At 46.3% G+C, this 16562-nt stretch overlaps 1 protein-coding gene across 2 annotated transcripts in view; it reads right to left on the reverse strand.

Annotated features, from left to right (window-relative positions):
• Positions 1 to 14628, reverse strand: part of SH3KBP1 (SH3 domain containing kinase binding protein 1) — a 219892-nt gene extending 205264 nt beyond the window's left edge. For both annotated transcript variants that reach the window (XM_084306299.1, XM_084306300.1), the window contains exon 1: positions 14607 to 14628. In XM_084306299.1, coding sequence (XP_084162425.1) covers positions 14607 to 14610 — 4 coding nt within the window. In that variant the 5' untranslated portion in view covers positions 14611 to 14628. The remainder of the gene's footprint in view (positions 1 to 14606) is intronic.
• Between the last annotated feature and the right edge of the window lie 1934 nt (positions 14629 to 16562).

Consider the following 16562-nt stretch of genomic DNA (forward strand, 5'->3'; position numbering starts at 1 on the left):
CCAAAGGCTTCCTTATCTTCCTCAGCAGATCTACCAATATGTGTTAGATTAATGGGGCCACGTCTCCTCAACCTTTTTTAGATAGATTGCATGGATCGTTGCTGACATTCCGGTCCCTGGCAGTCTGGGAAGTGCCCACATCACACAAATTAATGTATCCTTTCCTACAAAAGAAAGAGGTCCTTCTGCCTTGGACAACAAACTCCTAGCATCCAACTGTTGCCATTGAAAGAGGTTAACTTGTGTCCAGTTCTGGGATCCCCTGTACAAAGAAGACAGGGATCTTCTGGAAAGAGTCCAGCGGAGGGCCACAAAGATGATATGGGGCCTGGGGCATCTTCCCTATGAGGAAAGGCTGAGAGACCTGGGTCTGTTCAGCCTGGAGAAGAAAAGACTGAGAGGGGATCTCATCAATGTGTATAAATATCTGAGGTGTGGGAGACAGAGGGATTTGGCCAACCTCTTTTCAGTGGTTTGTGGCCACAAGATGGAGCCCAGGAAGTTCCGCACCAGGAAGAACTTCTTTACCGAAAGGGTTGTGAGGCACTGGAACAGGCTGCCCAGGGAAGTGGTGGAGTCACCATCCCTGGAAGTCTTCAAAAGACGTTTAGATGTAGAGCTTAGGGATATGGTTTAGTGGGGACTGCTAGCGTTAGGTCAGAGGTTGGACTCGATGATCTTGAGGTCTCTTCCAACCTAGAAATTCTGTGTGAAAACACGTGAAAGAACTTCACGGTGAGGGTGACAGAGCACTGGGCCAGGCTGCCCAGGGAGGTTGTGGAGTCTCCTTCTCTGGAGATATTCAAGGCCCATCTGGACGCGTACCTGGGCAGCCTGCTCTAAGGAACCTGCTTTGGCAGGGGGACAGACCCGATGATCTTTCGAGGTCCCTTCCAACCTCTACAGTTCTGTGATTAACTTTACCTCACCGGTTCTACCAGCGTATTTCTCAGATGCAGCAGGTGCTCCCAGGATACATACAGCATCCACACACAAGCTTACTTTTGATGCACGTTGTCATCAACCTTGTGTAACTGAAGTAAACGGTGTTTCTTAGAGGTAAAGCTGTCTTGAGAGTCAGTTCACTTGTTTTAACTTGTTTTTTCACCTCAGATACTAATGAATACAATGAGCCATCCAGAAGAAATGAAGACTGATTAAATTCAGAGAAAAACATTTAACATCATCATCTTAACATGAGTTCCTGGCTCCTCCAATATCAATAAAAATAATTCAAAGTCTGCAACAGTTTATACCCATTGTTGGGATCAATAGGAGACGAGAGGAGAACTGTGAGTTAAGCCATGCAGAGACAAATAAGTCCCATTTGACTGAAATTATACTTATGAATAAAAACTTGTTAGCAATGCTACTCATGGTGTCTAAATCACATTTCTCAGATAATTGAAACGCTAGGAAAGGCATCATTTACTTCTTCAGAACAAAAAGACTACTCTACTTACATAAACATAGCTAGAACTATATATAAAATTACCATTTAGCTAAATTCATGAGAATTTCTACTGAATGAATGTGCCAACATAAGAAGGATAGAAAAGTTGATGACATGAAAACAACTGCTGTTTAAGATTACTCAAAAATACTAGTCCAGTATAACTGTTGTGTGATTCTGGGCCCGTAGCTGCCTGGATGTGTGTAAATGCATCCAGATAAGCACTGAGGTGGAAGGTCAAATAAAAAAAAAAAAATTACTGTAAAGCTGGGGAAAAAATACATTTTCAGTCATTTGATGTAGCATCATCTACCTCTCAGGAACACAAGAAGAAGTTGTGGTCAACACTTTGTTCAGTCTTCACATTGTGTACTGCATAAATTTCAATTGTTAAGATTTCAGAACTTCTAGAACAGCAATATTCACCCAGTCTCATTAAAACCAGACTACAAGCACGTGTGCAATGAGGAATATGATCTCAGATGAGCTTGGAGCGTTTCACTACAGAAGCCTAAGCTGTTAGTGTTGTTACCCATCTTTGCCAACAGCAACAAGCCTTCTGCACAGGAGGAGGATGGGAAGAATAGGACGTACTCCTCTGCATCTTATCCACGTTTGCCTGAAGTAGTGATAAAGATGGGTTTAGATTAAGTGACCAGAGTGTAATGTGGTGCACAAATACATCCTGTTGTGGTATTTCTGCTGTTGGAGGTGAACATTTCTGCAGGAAGAGATTGCTGGCAGCAACGGTTTGATACAACCCAAATCCTTGGACCGTGTTACAGCCCTTCACTATGTAACGCCAGCTGCAAACACTGTCTCAAAATATTTTCAAAGGTATGTGGTTCTCCCTCAGTTTCATGGAATTCTACTATTTTTAAGGCAGCAGTTGCGAAATATTTATCCCGGCAGCAGCTCTTGTGATTAGACCTGTAAAATATTAAGATTACAAACCACTGACATGTTTTAACTGACACATTATAAACTGTCACAGAGAGATGTACTGCACAACACTGAGGACCTGGATTTGATGTAGAAGAGAAATAAACAGAAGCTTTTTCCCTTTTAACCCTCTTTTACGTAAATCCAAGTACTTCAATCTACAGAACTTAGCATTCAGAGAAAGGCCAGGCCGTGTATGTGACTCCTCAACAGTTTCATAATTTATAAGCCATATGAAAGGACACTTATTAGAGTCCCTCCACATACGAGACTGTCAGGTATTACAAGAGCTATGAAAGCTACATGTGTGTGTGTGCTGGGGCTCATATCTCTAAGTACAGATCTCTCAGACCACAGGTAATTTGCATCTCACCACTGTGGTCCAATACAAGGTTTACATGCTAGTACTAAACCATCCCCACTAACCTTTATATTATACTGAAACAGCTGACCAAAAAACTAAGGTGTTAAAAAATAATCAATCAAACAAAAAATCTGACTTGCTCACTTATGTGAGTGACAAGGAAAGGCATCGTAGCTGCCTGGATGTGCAGGGATGGGGTCAGGAGAGCCAAGGCACAAATGGAGTTGAGCTTGGCAAGGGATGCAAAAAATAACAAGTCCTTGGTGACAGGAAAAAGGGAAACACCACTCCCATTCTGAAAAAGGGTAGAAAAAAAGACCTGAGGAACTACAGACCTGTGAGCCTCACCTCTCTGCCTGAGAAGATCATGGAATAGATCCTCCTGGAAGCAATGTCAAGGCACATGCAGGACAAGAAGGTGATCCAAGACAGCCAGCAGGGCTTCACCAAGGGCAAATCGTGTCTGACCAATCTGGTGACCTTCTGTCATGGAGTGACTGCATCAGTCAACAAGGGATGTCATCTACTTGGACTTCTGCAAGGCCTTTGACATGGTCCCACCTGACATTCTGGTCTCCACATTGGAGAGAGGTGGATTTGATGGGTGGACCACCCAGTGGATAAGGAACTGGCTTGATGGCTGCACCCAGGGAGTGGTGGCCAATGGCTCCACGTCCAGGTGGAGCCAGTGATGAGTGGTGTACCTCAGTCTTGGGATTGGTGCTTTTCAATATCTTCATCAATGGCACAGATGATGGGATCGAGGGCACCCTCAGCAAGTTTGCAGATGACTCCAGCTGAGTGGTGCAGTTGATACAGCATAAGGAAGGGATGACATCCAAAGGGACCTGGACTGGCTGGAAAAGTGGGCCCATGTGAACTGCACGAGGTTCAACAAGGCCAAGTGCAAGGTGCTGCACCTGGGTCAGGGCAATCCCAGACATGAGGACAGGCTGGGGGAAGAACTCACTGAGAGCAGCCCTGCAGAGAAGGACCTGGGGGTTCTGGTAGACAATAAGGTTGACATGAGCCAGCAGCGAGCGCTTGCAGCCCAGGATGCAGTTGGCCGAATGAAGCCGAATGCACTGCATATAAGGATTCACAAGTTTCAGATGATTCTTGGGCAAATAAACCTAACTTTCCTATCAGATAACACGTGCTGACTCTGTGCTTTCAAATTTCAATTTTAGAATTCAGGATGCAAATCCGAAGAAGTAAGTTTTAGATGGTACTGCTAATGCCTCTGTTTTCTCAGCTCAAATCAGTACCTGCAGGTAATTTCTGCCGAATGTCACAGTGAGTGTAATTCACAAACCAACTTATTTTTTCTTCTCTCCTGAATTAAAATGTTCCCACATCACAGCCATTAACTTCTCTGTTTTGCTTCAGTGGTGCTTTGCAAAATCCCATGCATCGATTGTGCCTGAGTGAGTAAGCACTTCCATTAAAAATTAATTTTCTCACAGAGAAAAATCTCTGAATTTTGAGCAAGGCAAATTCTTCCAGAAAGCAGATCTTATGCTTCTTGTAAAAGACAGCTCCCCGGGTCTCTTATAAAAGCAGGTTAAAGCACTCAAGAAGTCTCCTTCACCTGAAGAAACAGTCGCTATTAATTCTAAGAGATCTCCTTGAGCTTGAGAAGTATCGTGAAGGAAGACAAGCTTACGACTAGCATAAATCCCCAAAGAGCAGATATTACATAGAGCTCCTCCTTAGAAAAACAGTCCTGAAAGCAAAAATTGATGCAAGCCAAACAAGTACATCTGAAAGCTTGTCGTCGACTTTCATCGCGAGCAGGAACAGCTTGTGACCTGCTGACAGCATTGCTCCGACGGGGAATTTAAGCCACAGCGTGCTGGTTGAACAAGAACGCTCAGCGGAGCCGAGTATGGACTGGAAGCACAAACAATAGCCAGCATTTAGGCAGAAGAGCCTGTCACCGCGCCCAGGATGCAGGGACAAAGCGGAGAAAGCCGCAGGATGGAGCTCTGTGGAACCGGAGTAAACACAAACAGAGGCAACAAACCTATTGTCTGACAAGCAACTGCTCTGCTGGCAACCTCCTCCTCCCACCCGCCACCAGTTACCAGCACTGGTACTGTCTGGAAGAAAACAAAGCACGCTGTCAAGGAAGCTACAACAAGAGGTCTACTCAAGACGAGTAAAACCTCCCTGAATGCTGGCACCAAATCCTTCCATAGCACCCAGGAGGCAGCAGGCAGCTTACAGCCATGCCACCAAGAGAATGTGAGCAGACAGAGACAGCACTATTATCTACCTTAACCACTTCTTTTAAGGCTAGCAGAAAAGTCTACTTCTCTTCTACTTCATCTATGGAAAAGGTTCCTGAGTTCCTCCCATTTGAAGAATTGCTCGTGACCTTCCCTGCTTTCAATGAACTCTTGGAGCTAAGGAAACTGGACACTATAGCCAACACTAAACTTCAGAGGATCTAAAGCAGCAAAGGGCACTTCTTCTGTTTCACATCTCTTGGCCCAGTAAGGCTGCACTGACTTCAACTCCTTGCTTTTGGTTTTTGAGCAAGACGTTGCCAGACTCAGACAGGAACCGAAATTCTGTTTAAAAGAGCAACACCCTGCTCTTAAGTTCTCCAAACTCAGCCATCAGGACTTCAGCACTTGGCTTCACCAATTTCTATGACACGTTCTTCTCCACACACCACAAAAGCACAATGCTTACCTTAGCTTACTTAATCCCTCTGAATCAGTATCGAAAAGGTGGCTGGCAAACACAGTGTGCAACAGGAACCACAGCATTTACCTTCCAGGGGACCATTTCTGCCTCTGAAGAAACTCAGTGGACTGCAGCAACAGTCCCAACACATAGCCAGTCCCTCTCCTTCCCGATACGGTACTTACAGGAAACCAGCTGAAGGTTGCTTGTCTTCCTAATTCAGAAATAAAATTAGTACAATTACCTGCATTTCACAACTAATTGTCAACAGAGTTCTGTAGGATCTTTGCACCTTAATATGGGGAGTTTTAAGACTATGCAGGTATTTAGGGAAGTTTCCTAAAAAGAGAAGTAGTGAACTCGAAAGGGAGATGAATTTGAAGGAAGAGAGTATGAAAAGATGAGGGAGCATCAGCTACCTGAAAAGAAGATAATGGATGAAGAGCATCTTTCCTGAGAAACAGGTGGGGAACAGCGAAGCAGATTTATTAAAAATGTATTTTGAAAATTTACAAAGCAGCATAAATGCACTTCTGGAAGTGACGGGAAGAGGAGAAACTGCTTTCTGACAGAATGAGGTGAAGGAGCGACAAACTCATGGGAGGAAGTTTCTTATGCAGAAAACTCAATTACATTGCGGAGGAACAGGCATTAAAATCTCTCTCACAACGCCAAAATCAGTGCAGACAGCTTTGAATTGGCAGGTGGTAGTTCATCATGAACTAGATGGCATTTTTGTTAACCATTTATCTTAATCTGCCACGAACCACCGTCAGTTGAGGTGTCAGCTAATCAAAAGCTAATTTATAGGTGCTTCGCACACAAAAATTGGAGTCTTCTAAATAAGCAGCACGCTAAATGCAAATCAAAGCGAGCGGTTCTGAAATGCTGCAGGAGTGACAAAAGAAAAAGAGCATTGGAGTTGACCCCGGTGGTTAGAGTCGAACTGACAAAGCAATTCAGCTGGTTTTAAGCGCAGGTAGATGGGGAAAGATTTGATGAATGAAATGATCAGCACTTACAAGGGAGGTAGTAAAGTTTCAAAGAAAACAGGGATTGCCCGTTTTGCAAGAGATCATTTGCCAGAGTGGCCGCCAACAGCAGCTGTCCAAGCAGATGAATATTATAAAAAAAAAAATGTAACTGGTGAAGACAGCAACAGTAGCACTAAGAGTCCTGCCTCGTGCAAAGGTTGTTTCTTGCATCTGGAAGAGCTGATCTTACTCTTCCAAATTTGCCTGCTCTTCAACAATACTTCTTTTTCTCTGCCACACAAGGATCAAGTTCAATCTTTCAGCAGTACCAAGCCAAGTGTGGAAGCAGGCGCAGAAAGTACTTTTTTTCCTGCTGCATTAAGACCTCCTGTCAATAAAACAGCAGTTAACTAAACAGGGTGAACTTTACCACAAAATCCCTGAACTAAATACATGCTGCCCCTATGAAGTTGAAGCAGTTCTGTACAGAAAGCACTGCTCAGTGCGACCGGCAAGACTCCCTGGCAGATGCAAAAAGAAGGAATCTGCTGAGGAGCTGGTACGATGTGTAAGCTAAGCAGCTAATGGCCGACCAAGTCCTCAGAAAGTTTGAGTTCGGTGCCACTTGAAAAATGACCTGTTATTACAGTTATCAACAGAAGTAATGACAAAGAGCAGGGTTCCAACATTAAGACCACAGCTACTAGCTGTGAAATCAAAAACTAGTATCAGACTAAAAGCAGTGACTGAGCCAATTCATTGATCGACTCCGGACAGCAAATCACTTAGAAACTTAAAACATGACTAAAGTTATGGGTTGCCTGTTTTGTTAAACAAAACCACAACAAAAGCACAGAAATGCATCAATCAAATGCACCATTGGACTCTACTAGTCAGAGTTGGTGAAATATTTTGACATTGACATTGAATTGCTTGCAGCCTGAACCAACCCTGGATTCCACGGTTCCATACTGATAAACCTTTTCTTTCCCACAATCAACCTCAATATGCAGGTGTAAAGAAGCAAAGTTTCCAAGCTGCCAAGTTGGTGCTCTCAACAAACGTTGGCAGCTTTGTTTTCTTGGGGGAAAAATACAGTGTGTTCCAGCCTATAAATAAAAATATATGCATATTTAATGTCAGGAGTGCTCACAAACGTACAGACAACTTCATCTGTGATCCTCTGTACTCTTCTGGAAGTGGAATTTAAAATACCATTACACCGGCAGTGAAGTCGCACATGTTTCTTGCTAGCAGGCAGCCTCTGCACTTCAGATGAGACAATTGGTGCGATTTTTTCCCCAGTTAGTAGGAACATTTCCTGCCTGAAGTACTGGTGCTCACTCCCAGGTGGTCAGAAAGATCTGTCAACACAAACTGTTTTATCATGCACTCAATATGAGGCTTCCCAAGCCGAGCTTTGACTAGAAGGGCATCACTTTCTGTACACGTTTATCCCTCCCCTCCCTTTGCCCGGTCATTTAAAGGCTGATGGGAGCAAAGCTAGGTTCTTCTTTAGTTTTCTGGGGTTTGGGCTTTTGTTTTGCTGTTTGTTTTGTTTTGGCAGGTAGCATCTGAGGGCTTTTGTTTTGTTTTGGAGGGGGGGTGTTTGTTGTTTTAATCTGCTATCTAAGCGGGGAAGTTGGACATTTCTACTCCACAAGCACTGGTTCTCCAATCTTGCTGGAACAGAGCATCCAGATCAGCAGGAAATTAACATGGCCCTGCCTAGAGTGAGAGGTCCTGACGGGATATTTCTCCATAAAACTGGTGATGATCACCAGGACACATTCACAAGAAATAGCCGACGAAAAAGAAAAGCATCCAGGAAATCAATCTTCACCCATAAAACCTTCAAATCCTTGTTTGTAAATCAGCATCACCACTCTTCTGAAACAAGTCACTAATCCTTACGTTTGGAAACAATGATACCAGAAAGGTTTTTTCATCTTGTCATGATGAAATCCCAAACTAAAGGCATATTTTTGTGAGTGCACTTCGTTATTGCTGGTGTGCCCTCGTACACTGGGAAGCAGACAGATGAGCATTAGCAGCTCCGGGAGACCTCACGGAGAGAGCAGCAGTAATGAGAAAAACACTGAAAAATTAAGCTGTTTCACTGCTACTCCGTTTTATATCCGTCACCAGGACAGCAAATTTGCAGTGCTGCAGAAGCCTATCACCGAAAAAAAAAAAAAAATCTCCTGCCAAGATAGCAGAGGATTAAAAATGCTTCTCTCCAGCGGTGAGGATGAATCAGCAACCACAGATAGATGACATATTCGATTTAAACCCGAGATGAGGGCTTTCAGTGAATGGTTTCGCATTTGGCTCCAAAATGCAAAGTTCTGGACGCGAGCGGTAATATTCTAATACTTCTGCTTTTATAGATGCAGCTATGTGGAAAGGCAGAGGCGCAGGCTGACACCGGTACGTTGACACAGCACGGAAAAGCACCAGCAGTTGTGCTGCCCCCCAAGACCTCCTTCCCACAAAACCAAACCAAACCAAACCAAACCAGCAGAGCAGCCTGATATTCTTTCTGTACGTGTCTGGTTTGAGATCTCATTATCCATACCAAGCGCCAACAAGTTGCTCTGTAAATTAACAAGCAATTTCCTGGAAACTGCGAGAAGAGGACACAATGTGTTGCAGGGATCTTTATTTTCCTGTTTTTTAAAAAAGGCAGGTCACAAACTCGCTTATTACAAGTTTCTTGTGGGACACAAACCACTTAATTTTTAGAGAAGAGTGGGGTGGCCACTGAAAGGCAATTAAATATGGACAGGTCAAGTTGTGCCTTGACTTGTAACACATGCAACCAATCCCTGTGGACATTTTTGAAAAAGCGTTGGTCCCCAGGGCAGCTGCACACCAGCACTGCCTTCGGTCTCCTTATAAATGAGCAGAGTTACGCTGGGTCTGGTGTGAGCCAGTTTCAATCATCAGGAACGATTAAGCTGCATGGGATGAAAGAGCAGAGAAGAAATAAAGACACACTGAAACTTTTTCCTTCTTTCAGCACAGACGCAATTTCTGACCCACGGCTCTAGACCAGTCTTCATCCCAAAACAAGAGCACAGATTCTCAGGGGCACCCACACTGGAACACAAACTGCTCCCGGAGTGAGAACAAAGCCACCCTTTCCCCCTCCACCCCTCACCACGCAGGACACTCCTTTCTCTAAGGCAAAACCAGGAACAAAGCACGGCTGAGACATCCCGACAGTCATCTTGCCCTGGAGCTTTTAAGTAGGCATTACCATGGCACTCTCCAGATTTGGTTTCCACTGATGCTTCTCACTTAGCAGTAATAAAAAAAGGGGGAAAAGCCAACTCCATTTGCTGATACAATCCAAGGCTGCTGACCTGCAGCATTAAATATTCTCTCACACGTAGGGACTTAGAGCTTTTGTCGTGTTTCCTCTCCGTGTGAAGCAGACTGTCAGCAATTACTTCTACATTAGCTGAATTACTGAATCTTGATACTCACCTCGCCTCTCCCTCCCCTCCCCCTAATATATTCTTCCATCATTCCTCAGCGTGCAGAATGTAGATATGCCCTACAGCTACCTCCTGCTTTTGCATCCAGGGAAAACATCCGCTCTTTGGTCCAGGATTTTCTACACTGTGATTTTAATATTTAAAAAAAAAAAAAAGGTAAGAACCACACAAAAATCCACCATAATTCCTGAAGAGTTTGCTCTGTAACAGCAGTGTCAGAGGCCAAACAGACACCATCTCTGTGGCTGTTTGCTCTCCTTTGATCCCATCAGGGCTAACCTGCTTTCAGCACTTGGGTGACCTCTAACACTCCAGAGCTGGAATTTCAGCTGCTCCTTTCACATCCCCGGTCTCTCCTCTCTCCTCCCAGCGCACACATCCCTTCCCTTCAAGTGGGGAAGGAGCCAACGCATTATCCGCAAGGTCAGTGCTGATCTGCTACATGAATTCTGACACGCTGCTGCTAGAATGATTACCAGCCAGCAGCATTCTCAAAAAAATACCCTATAACATGCAGTGAGCAGCAGCTGCAAAAGAAGAAGTCTGAATAACATGCAATTGTACATATTGGATTCTATTTCAACAGAAACATGCACACGCTCAGCATTAATAGCAAAATAAGTCTGCTTATCAAGACAGTGTGTTAATTTTAGCGTACATTTCCTTATACCTGGGCAGAAAACCATGAGTCTTCTAATAGCTTTGCCATAATTCTCTCCATACGCATCTTTCATTAACAACAAGAGGAACAAGAATTGTGCTCTTTTAAGAAACTGGAACTATCCGAAGTACGTTCCCCTTTATCGCTTCTTCTGATCTAAAAGCAAGACTTATTATGAATAACTACCATGGCGACTCTGCAAAAAGATGAGCTACTTGAAAGGGGCAAGCAGAAGAGATACCAGCGTACATAAAAGCCTGTAAAATCCGAAATTATTTCCATAATCCCCTACATACACATACATGTATATGGATTTTATATTCCTTGACTTCACAGCCCTATCTCGATCCTGTCAGAAGGCAGTCCCGAGAAGCTTTTATGACTTAAAAGCCATAGTCTCTTGATTTCTAGGGTAAAAAAAAAAAAAGCTTTATGCCAGCAATTTTTGTACGAAATTTCATGTAGGTTACTAAAAATATTTTATCAGTTCATGAAAACCCCACTTGAACTCTGAACCTGAAGACATTCACAGGCTGTATAAATGTTGTAACCAAACAACTGGAAATCCCATCTTGAGCAGCTCCAAAGCAACAGCACTGTCAGAAATGAACCTACCACCACCAAAAAAAGAATTAAAATGAGTGACATCCCATACGAGGGGAAGAATAGAGACTTTCTACAGGTTGAATAAGGCTTTCATACAACATTTCCCATAGAAAGCCTTTTAAGAGCTGCTTACAACCTCATTAATAAAAGCCTCAAAGTGAAAAAAAAAAAAAAAAAACATTAATGCTAATCATCTTCCATGTGATTTTTCCTTGTTCAGCTGGAATTGTTCAATTGTTCTCCAGGATGACGTTACTGAATGACACACGCCACTCCTGGTGAGAAACGTCTCATAGCCATTTTGCTGAAAGGCTCCAAGAGCTCCAACGTCTTGAAGAGGAAGCTGAGAACTTGCTGAGGAGCAGTGAAGAACCACAGACACACCTACCGCCTCCTGCGAGCCACTTAACACAAATTCTGCCGAGCTCAAGCCTCAAAAATGCTTCGTCCTACCCAGGACTGTGGAGTTGTTGGAGTTACCAGCTGAACTCCCCGCGCTCCCCTCGCAGCGAGCTTTCTCCAGGACGCACCACAGGGCCGGGAACAAGTTTTATTGCAAGAGCAGCTCTTGCTTGCTGGAGGTCAGCGTGGCCCCCCACACAGGAAACGTGCTCAGAGTGCTCCCTCTATTGATGCTTCGATAAGAGAGAGGGAGAAAGAGGAAGTGGCCTGTCTACAGTGTGAAAAGAAGCGGAGGGGAAAGATATGCCATGGTAGCGGGTTATGAGGAAAGCAGGGCAGAACTTGAGGGCAGGGGAATAGGGAGAATTTGGAGAGGAGCAAAACAGAATTGGGAAGAGATTACAACTGGAACAGGTGTTGTGACTAGTACGGATTAGTCAGGCTCTCAAACAGATCCATTTTTTTCCCATTACGTTACTTTTTGGTGTAACATTCCTGCGCTGTGTACAGACTAGCTGTGGTATTTCACAGCAAAGCATCTTTCTCAACCACGACGTCAATCCACGCACACAGTTCGTAATGTAACTGGTTCAAAGGGCGCAGGGCTGTCTGGGGCTAAACCTCTAACCATGGTAACTTCACACAAACAAAAGCAACCTATCCTCTCTTACCTCCTCCTGGCGAAAAAAACTTTAAAAATACCTTGAAAAATATTAAAAGAAGCAATGCTAACAAAAAAGAAAAAGAAAAAAAAAATCACAAAAGCTACAAGGTGAATCCTTCAGAAGTTTGATGATGACAGTGATCTGTAACCTGGTGTTTGCACAAGCACTGTGATGAAGGCTTCAGCTCAGTCCCACGGCTGTGTCATTGCGCAGGACCCCCAGCCCACCGAGTGCACAAAGCTGGCTCAAAAACGAGCAAAGACAGCAGAGCAGCTGAAAGAAGGATCTTCGGCCACTGCAGGGGTGGAAGGTGTGTCTCGACTGACACCAGGAGCTGCACATCAGCTGTTGGGTGAGGTCGCCAGCTGAACACTGCTTTCTGCAATCATATTGTACCCTTATGTTTTCTAAATTTAACAAGGAGGATGTTTCAAACCCTTTTTTTTCCCGCTGTAACTACCATACCTTGCTCTTACTTTGTTTTCTGGATCTCCAGCTTCAGGAGGGCAGTCTGATATACAAGCATGCAAAGCTCTTGCAAATGGGACTGAGGAGTTTCCCAACCACGTGTAATTCTTATAAACAAACAAACAAACAAAAACCCCACAAGTGCATCCCCACAAAACACCACCTCTTCAATTCTCAGATATTTAAGGAAGGGGACTGAGCATGCTTCACTGTAGCCACAATTACTTTTAACATCTTTGTCCTGACCCTCTTTTAAGTTTCAGGAACTACCTCCATTAATTCACTCAGCTCTCCTCTGACAAGCCCATTCCAAATGGGAATTCATTTACATTCAGATATTCCAACTCTAATGTCATTAGAGAGCTCATGAAACATCAATAAATCTATATTTCTTCTAAGGCTCGGGGTACGTGCTGCAAAAAAGCTTGGGGCCATACACTGAACTTTAATATATACATGAGTAATGTACACATCTATACACATACACAGGCTTGGAATAACAGCAATATGCAGTGCCACACAGAAAATATAAATGATTTAAATGTGAGGCATGCAAGTAACTTAAAAACAAAAGATTAGGAATCTCAGTAGTGCCCTACGTGTAAAGAATTCACCTATTCTTTTCCGCATCTAAATATCTTTGAAAAAATGCAAACAATGCTAAAAATGTTTTTAATAAAACTCTGTTTTCACTTGGTAGCTCCTAGAAAGCCTTCACTTTCCTACTACTCGTATCTTCGCTTCCTCATGCAATTTTTCCCTTCATTTTTTTAAGCTACGAGACTCACGCTCTGCAGACAGGAACAATGCAAGGCTACCTTCTCGCCTCTCTGTTTCTGTGAGGAGAGCTCTGGCTGAATTACACTGAGTTGGGAAAGTCATTATCGAAACGAGCTCTAAAGGAGCCAGATGTGTACGATCGTGGCCTGTCTGTGGGGGAGAGAGGGAGAGGGGAATAAGGAAAGAAAGATGGCCTGCACTGCGAAGTCGGGGCGTTCAAGAAGCTTTCCAGGGCTCTAGCAATGCAAGTTACTATGCTGCTACTTTATCACTTCCCTTAATCTTCCGTGCCACGAAGATTAAAAAAGAAAGGTAATATTTGCACTGTGGATTAAGGAGCAATCTGAAGAGCCTTCCTGCGTCACCATACGACGCTGAGAAGCAAAAAACATGCCCCGGGAGGGCAGGAAAGCAAAAACGATATGGCAAAACTTGATGGCCTGTGACACACTGTACTGAGGAGAGATTTCACCCATCCCTCAGCCGCAACCAGCCAGCTGGCCGTGCCCAAAGCCCTGCCAGAGCTCGGAGCAGCGCTACCTCAACCCTGACAGAGCCTTGGACGTGCACCCGGCTAAATGTGGCGGTCTCAGCCTCGGTGGTGGCTGGGCTGGATGGGGCTGCGTGTGCCCGGGTGCCTCTCAGCCTGGCCCCAGCACCCTGTGGGGGTCGATAAGCAAAAAGCAGCGCTCTGCAGGTGCACCTGGCGGCGTGGGGGGGGGCAGCGGTGGGGCTGACCTCCCGCAGGCAGGCACGGAGAGGGGATCAGTCCCCAAAACGTGGCAGCAGGGCAGGCTGTAAGATGTCTGCCCACACCGCGCCTTTTTACACCCAGCCCTTCCCCGCCGCTGCCCAGGTAGCGGCCGCTGCCCGCCCCGGGCGGCGCCGCCGCCTCACGCAGCCCGCGGGAGCCACCTCACGGGCAGCGCCCGCCGCCACCCGCCCAGCCCCAGCCCCAACCCCAACCCCAACCACCCCAACCCCACAACGCCGCTCCCCACACACCCCGAGCAGCCAGCCCGGGGAGGGCAGGGGGAGAAGTTGGCAGCCACGAGGCGGGCGGGGGCAGCTCCTGCACCACGACCCGGACTCACCCATTGATGTGGAGCCGGGCAGCGCCGGAGGCAGGCCGAAAGTTTGGGGTGGCGGAAAAGGGAAGAGGCGGCTGCTGCTGGTGCTGCTGGTGGTGGTGGTGGTGGCGGTGCTGCTGCTGCTGACAGCGCGGCCCCCTCCCTGCTCGCCCGCAGCTCAGCGCCCGCCGCAGCCGGGCTGCGTGCCGCGTCCCGCCGCCCTCGGCATGCGTGTTGGCGGGGAGGGCGGGCAAGCAAAAAAAATAATAAATAAATTTAAAAAAAATAAATAAAAATAAAATGAAACGAGGAGAGAGAGAGCGAACGGGCTCAGCCCTTCAGCCACCTGGGCTCCCCCGCTGCCGGGCGGAGCGAGGCGGGGACAGAGCGCGGCCGAGCCCGGGCGCCTGCTGGGGAGCCGCGGGGGTGGGCGGCTCGCCCGGGGGGGCTCTGCCCGCTGCTGCCGGTGCCGGGGCGGCTCGGTACAGCCCGGTACAGCTCGGTACAGCCCGGTACAGCTCGGCACGGCTCTGCACGGCTCGGCTGGGCTGCGGGAAGTGTCGCGAGACTGCGCCAGAGCCGCCGGGAGGGAGCGAGGGAGGGACGGGGCCGGCCGCGGGGCCGGGCCCGGCGGGGCAGGGAGGGGAAGGGAGGGAAGGGAAAAGGGGGTCCGCAGGCAGCCCCCCGCCGCCACGGGTGCTCCTCGCAGCACTGGGGGGCCCCACAGGGGCTGGGGAGGAAGATAAGGAGATATAAAGAGATAAGGAGCGGCTGCTGCTCGGAGCGGGGCTCGCACAGGGGCAGGAGCCGCTGGGGGAAGCGCCCCCCGCAGTGCGTGTGGGGGCAGGTTGAAGGCTACGCTGCTGCAAGGAGGGGTAACAGCTTCCAGCGTTGGGTATTAGCGAAAGGTGAAGCCAAAGGAGCTGTACCACCTCAGGGAGGTGATGGGGGATGGAGAGGAGAGCATCAGGAAGGCAGGCGCCTGGCCTTGCCCCACCCAGGAGGGTGGTGGGGATGGGGAAGTCCCCAGGGAAAAGAAGTACGGGACTGCTGGGGCACGGGCATCCACCTTTTTAAATCTATGATAATAGAGAAAATAACCGAGTTTCACTGATAAGAACCTTAAATAGTTGCAAATTTCTTCTTGATTGATTTTTTTTTTTTTCTCACAGCTAGGAAAACTTCATTTTAACTTACTGCTTTATCTGCTGTAGCAAGATGGGACATCAGAACTGATTCGTATGCTCCATCAGCTCGGCTTCCATTCTTATCCTGTACAGAAACCTAGTCACTGTGATGCCATAAAACCTCTGTGGAGACTACTCAATTTAAAAGCTTTAAAGAAAACAAAAAGTTCAGTTATGAAAAGGACTACAATGGAGTACAGGTTTGATGTAGGTGCAGACATCCTCCAGCTGGGAGTTCTGCTGAAAAGTGAGGAACAAACCAGCTCAGTTCTGGCTTCAGGAGCACTAGGATACTGGATTGCAAGCCCCTGGCAGAGTGCAAAAACTTGGAGGGAATTGAAAAAATATTTTCTCTCCGTACATACACAGAGCATCTTTTAGCCAGCCACACGCTGCCAGGAAGCCCACGTTCTCTCCCACACACCTTAATAAAACAACGCTGGTTTCCGTTATCCAGAGCTCATTGCAGAAGGGCCTGTAAACTTAATTATCTGAAAGTGTTACGGCTTTAATTCCGCAAAGCCAACACCGGGAAAAGCAGCAGCTTTTACCTGATGATTTCAGCTGTTCTGCCATGTGATGCTCACGTCTCAGACCCATGTAACATGTCAAACTGCATAGAATCGATGCATCCAGCTTTGAGAGGAATTGTGATAGTTCTATCGTTAGCATGCCAATTTTACTGAGAGTTGGGCTTTCCAAAGCTTCAGCTGTGTAGTTTAAGGTGGATTAAGCGCTGTAAATGAAAAACTTGGTGCATCCCAGTAGCTCCATTTCTAGAACTTCTCAGGGC

The sequence above is a fragment of the Netta rufina genome, assembly GCF_964035555.1.
Source record: "Netta rufina genome assembly, chromosome: 1".
NCBI lineage: Eukaryota > Metazoa > Chordata > Aves > Anseriformes > Anatidae > Netta > Netta rufina.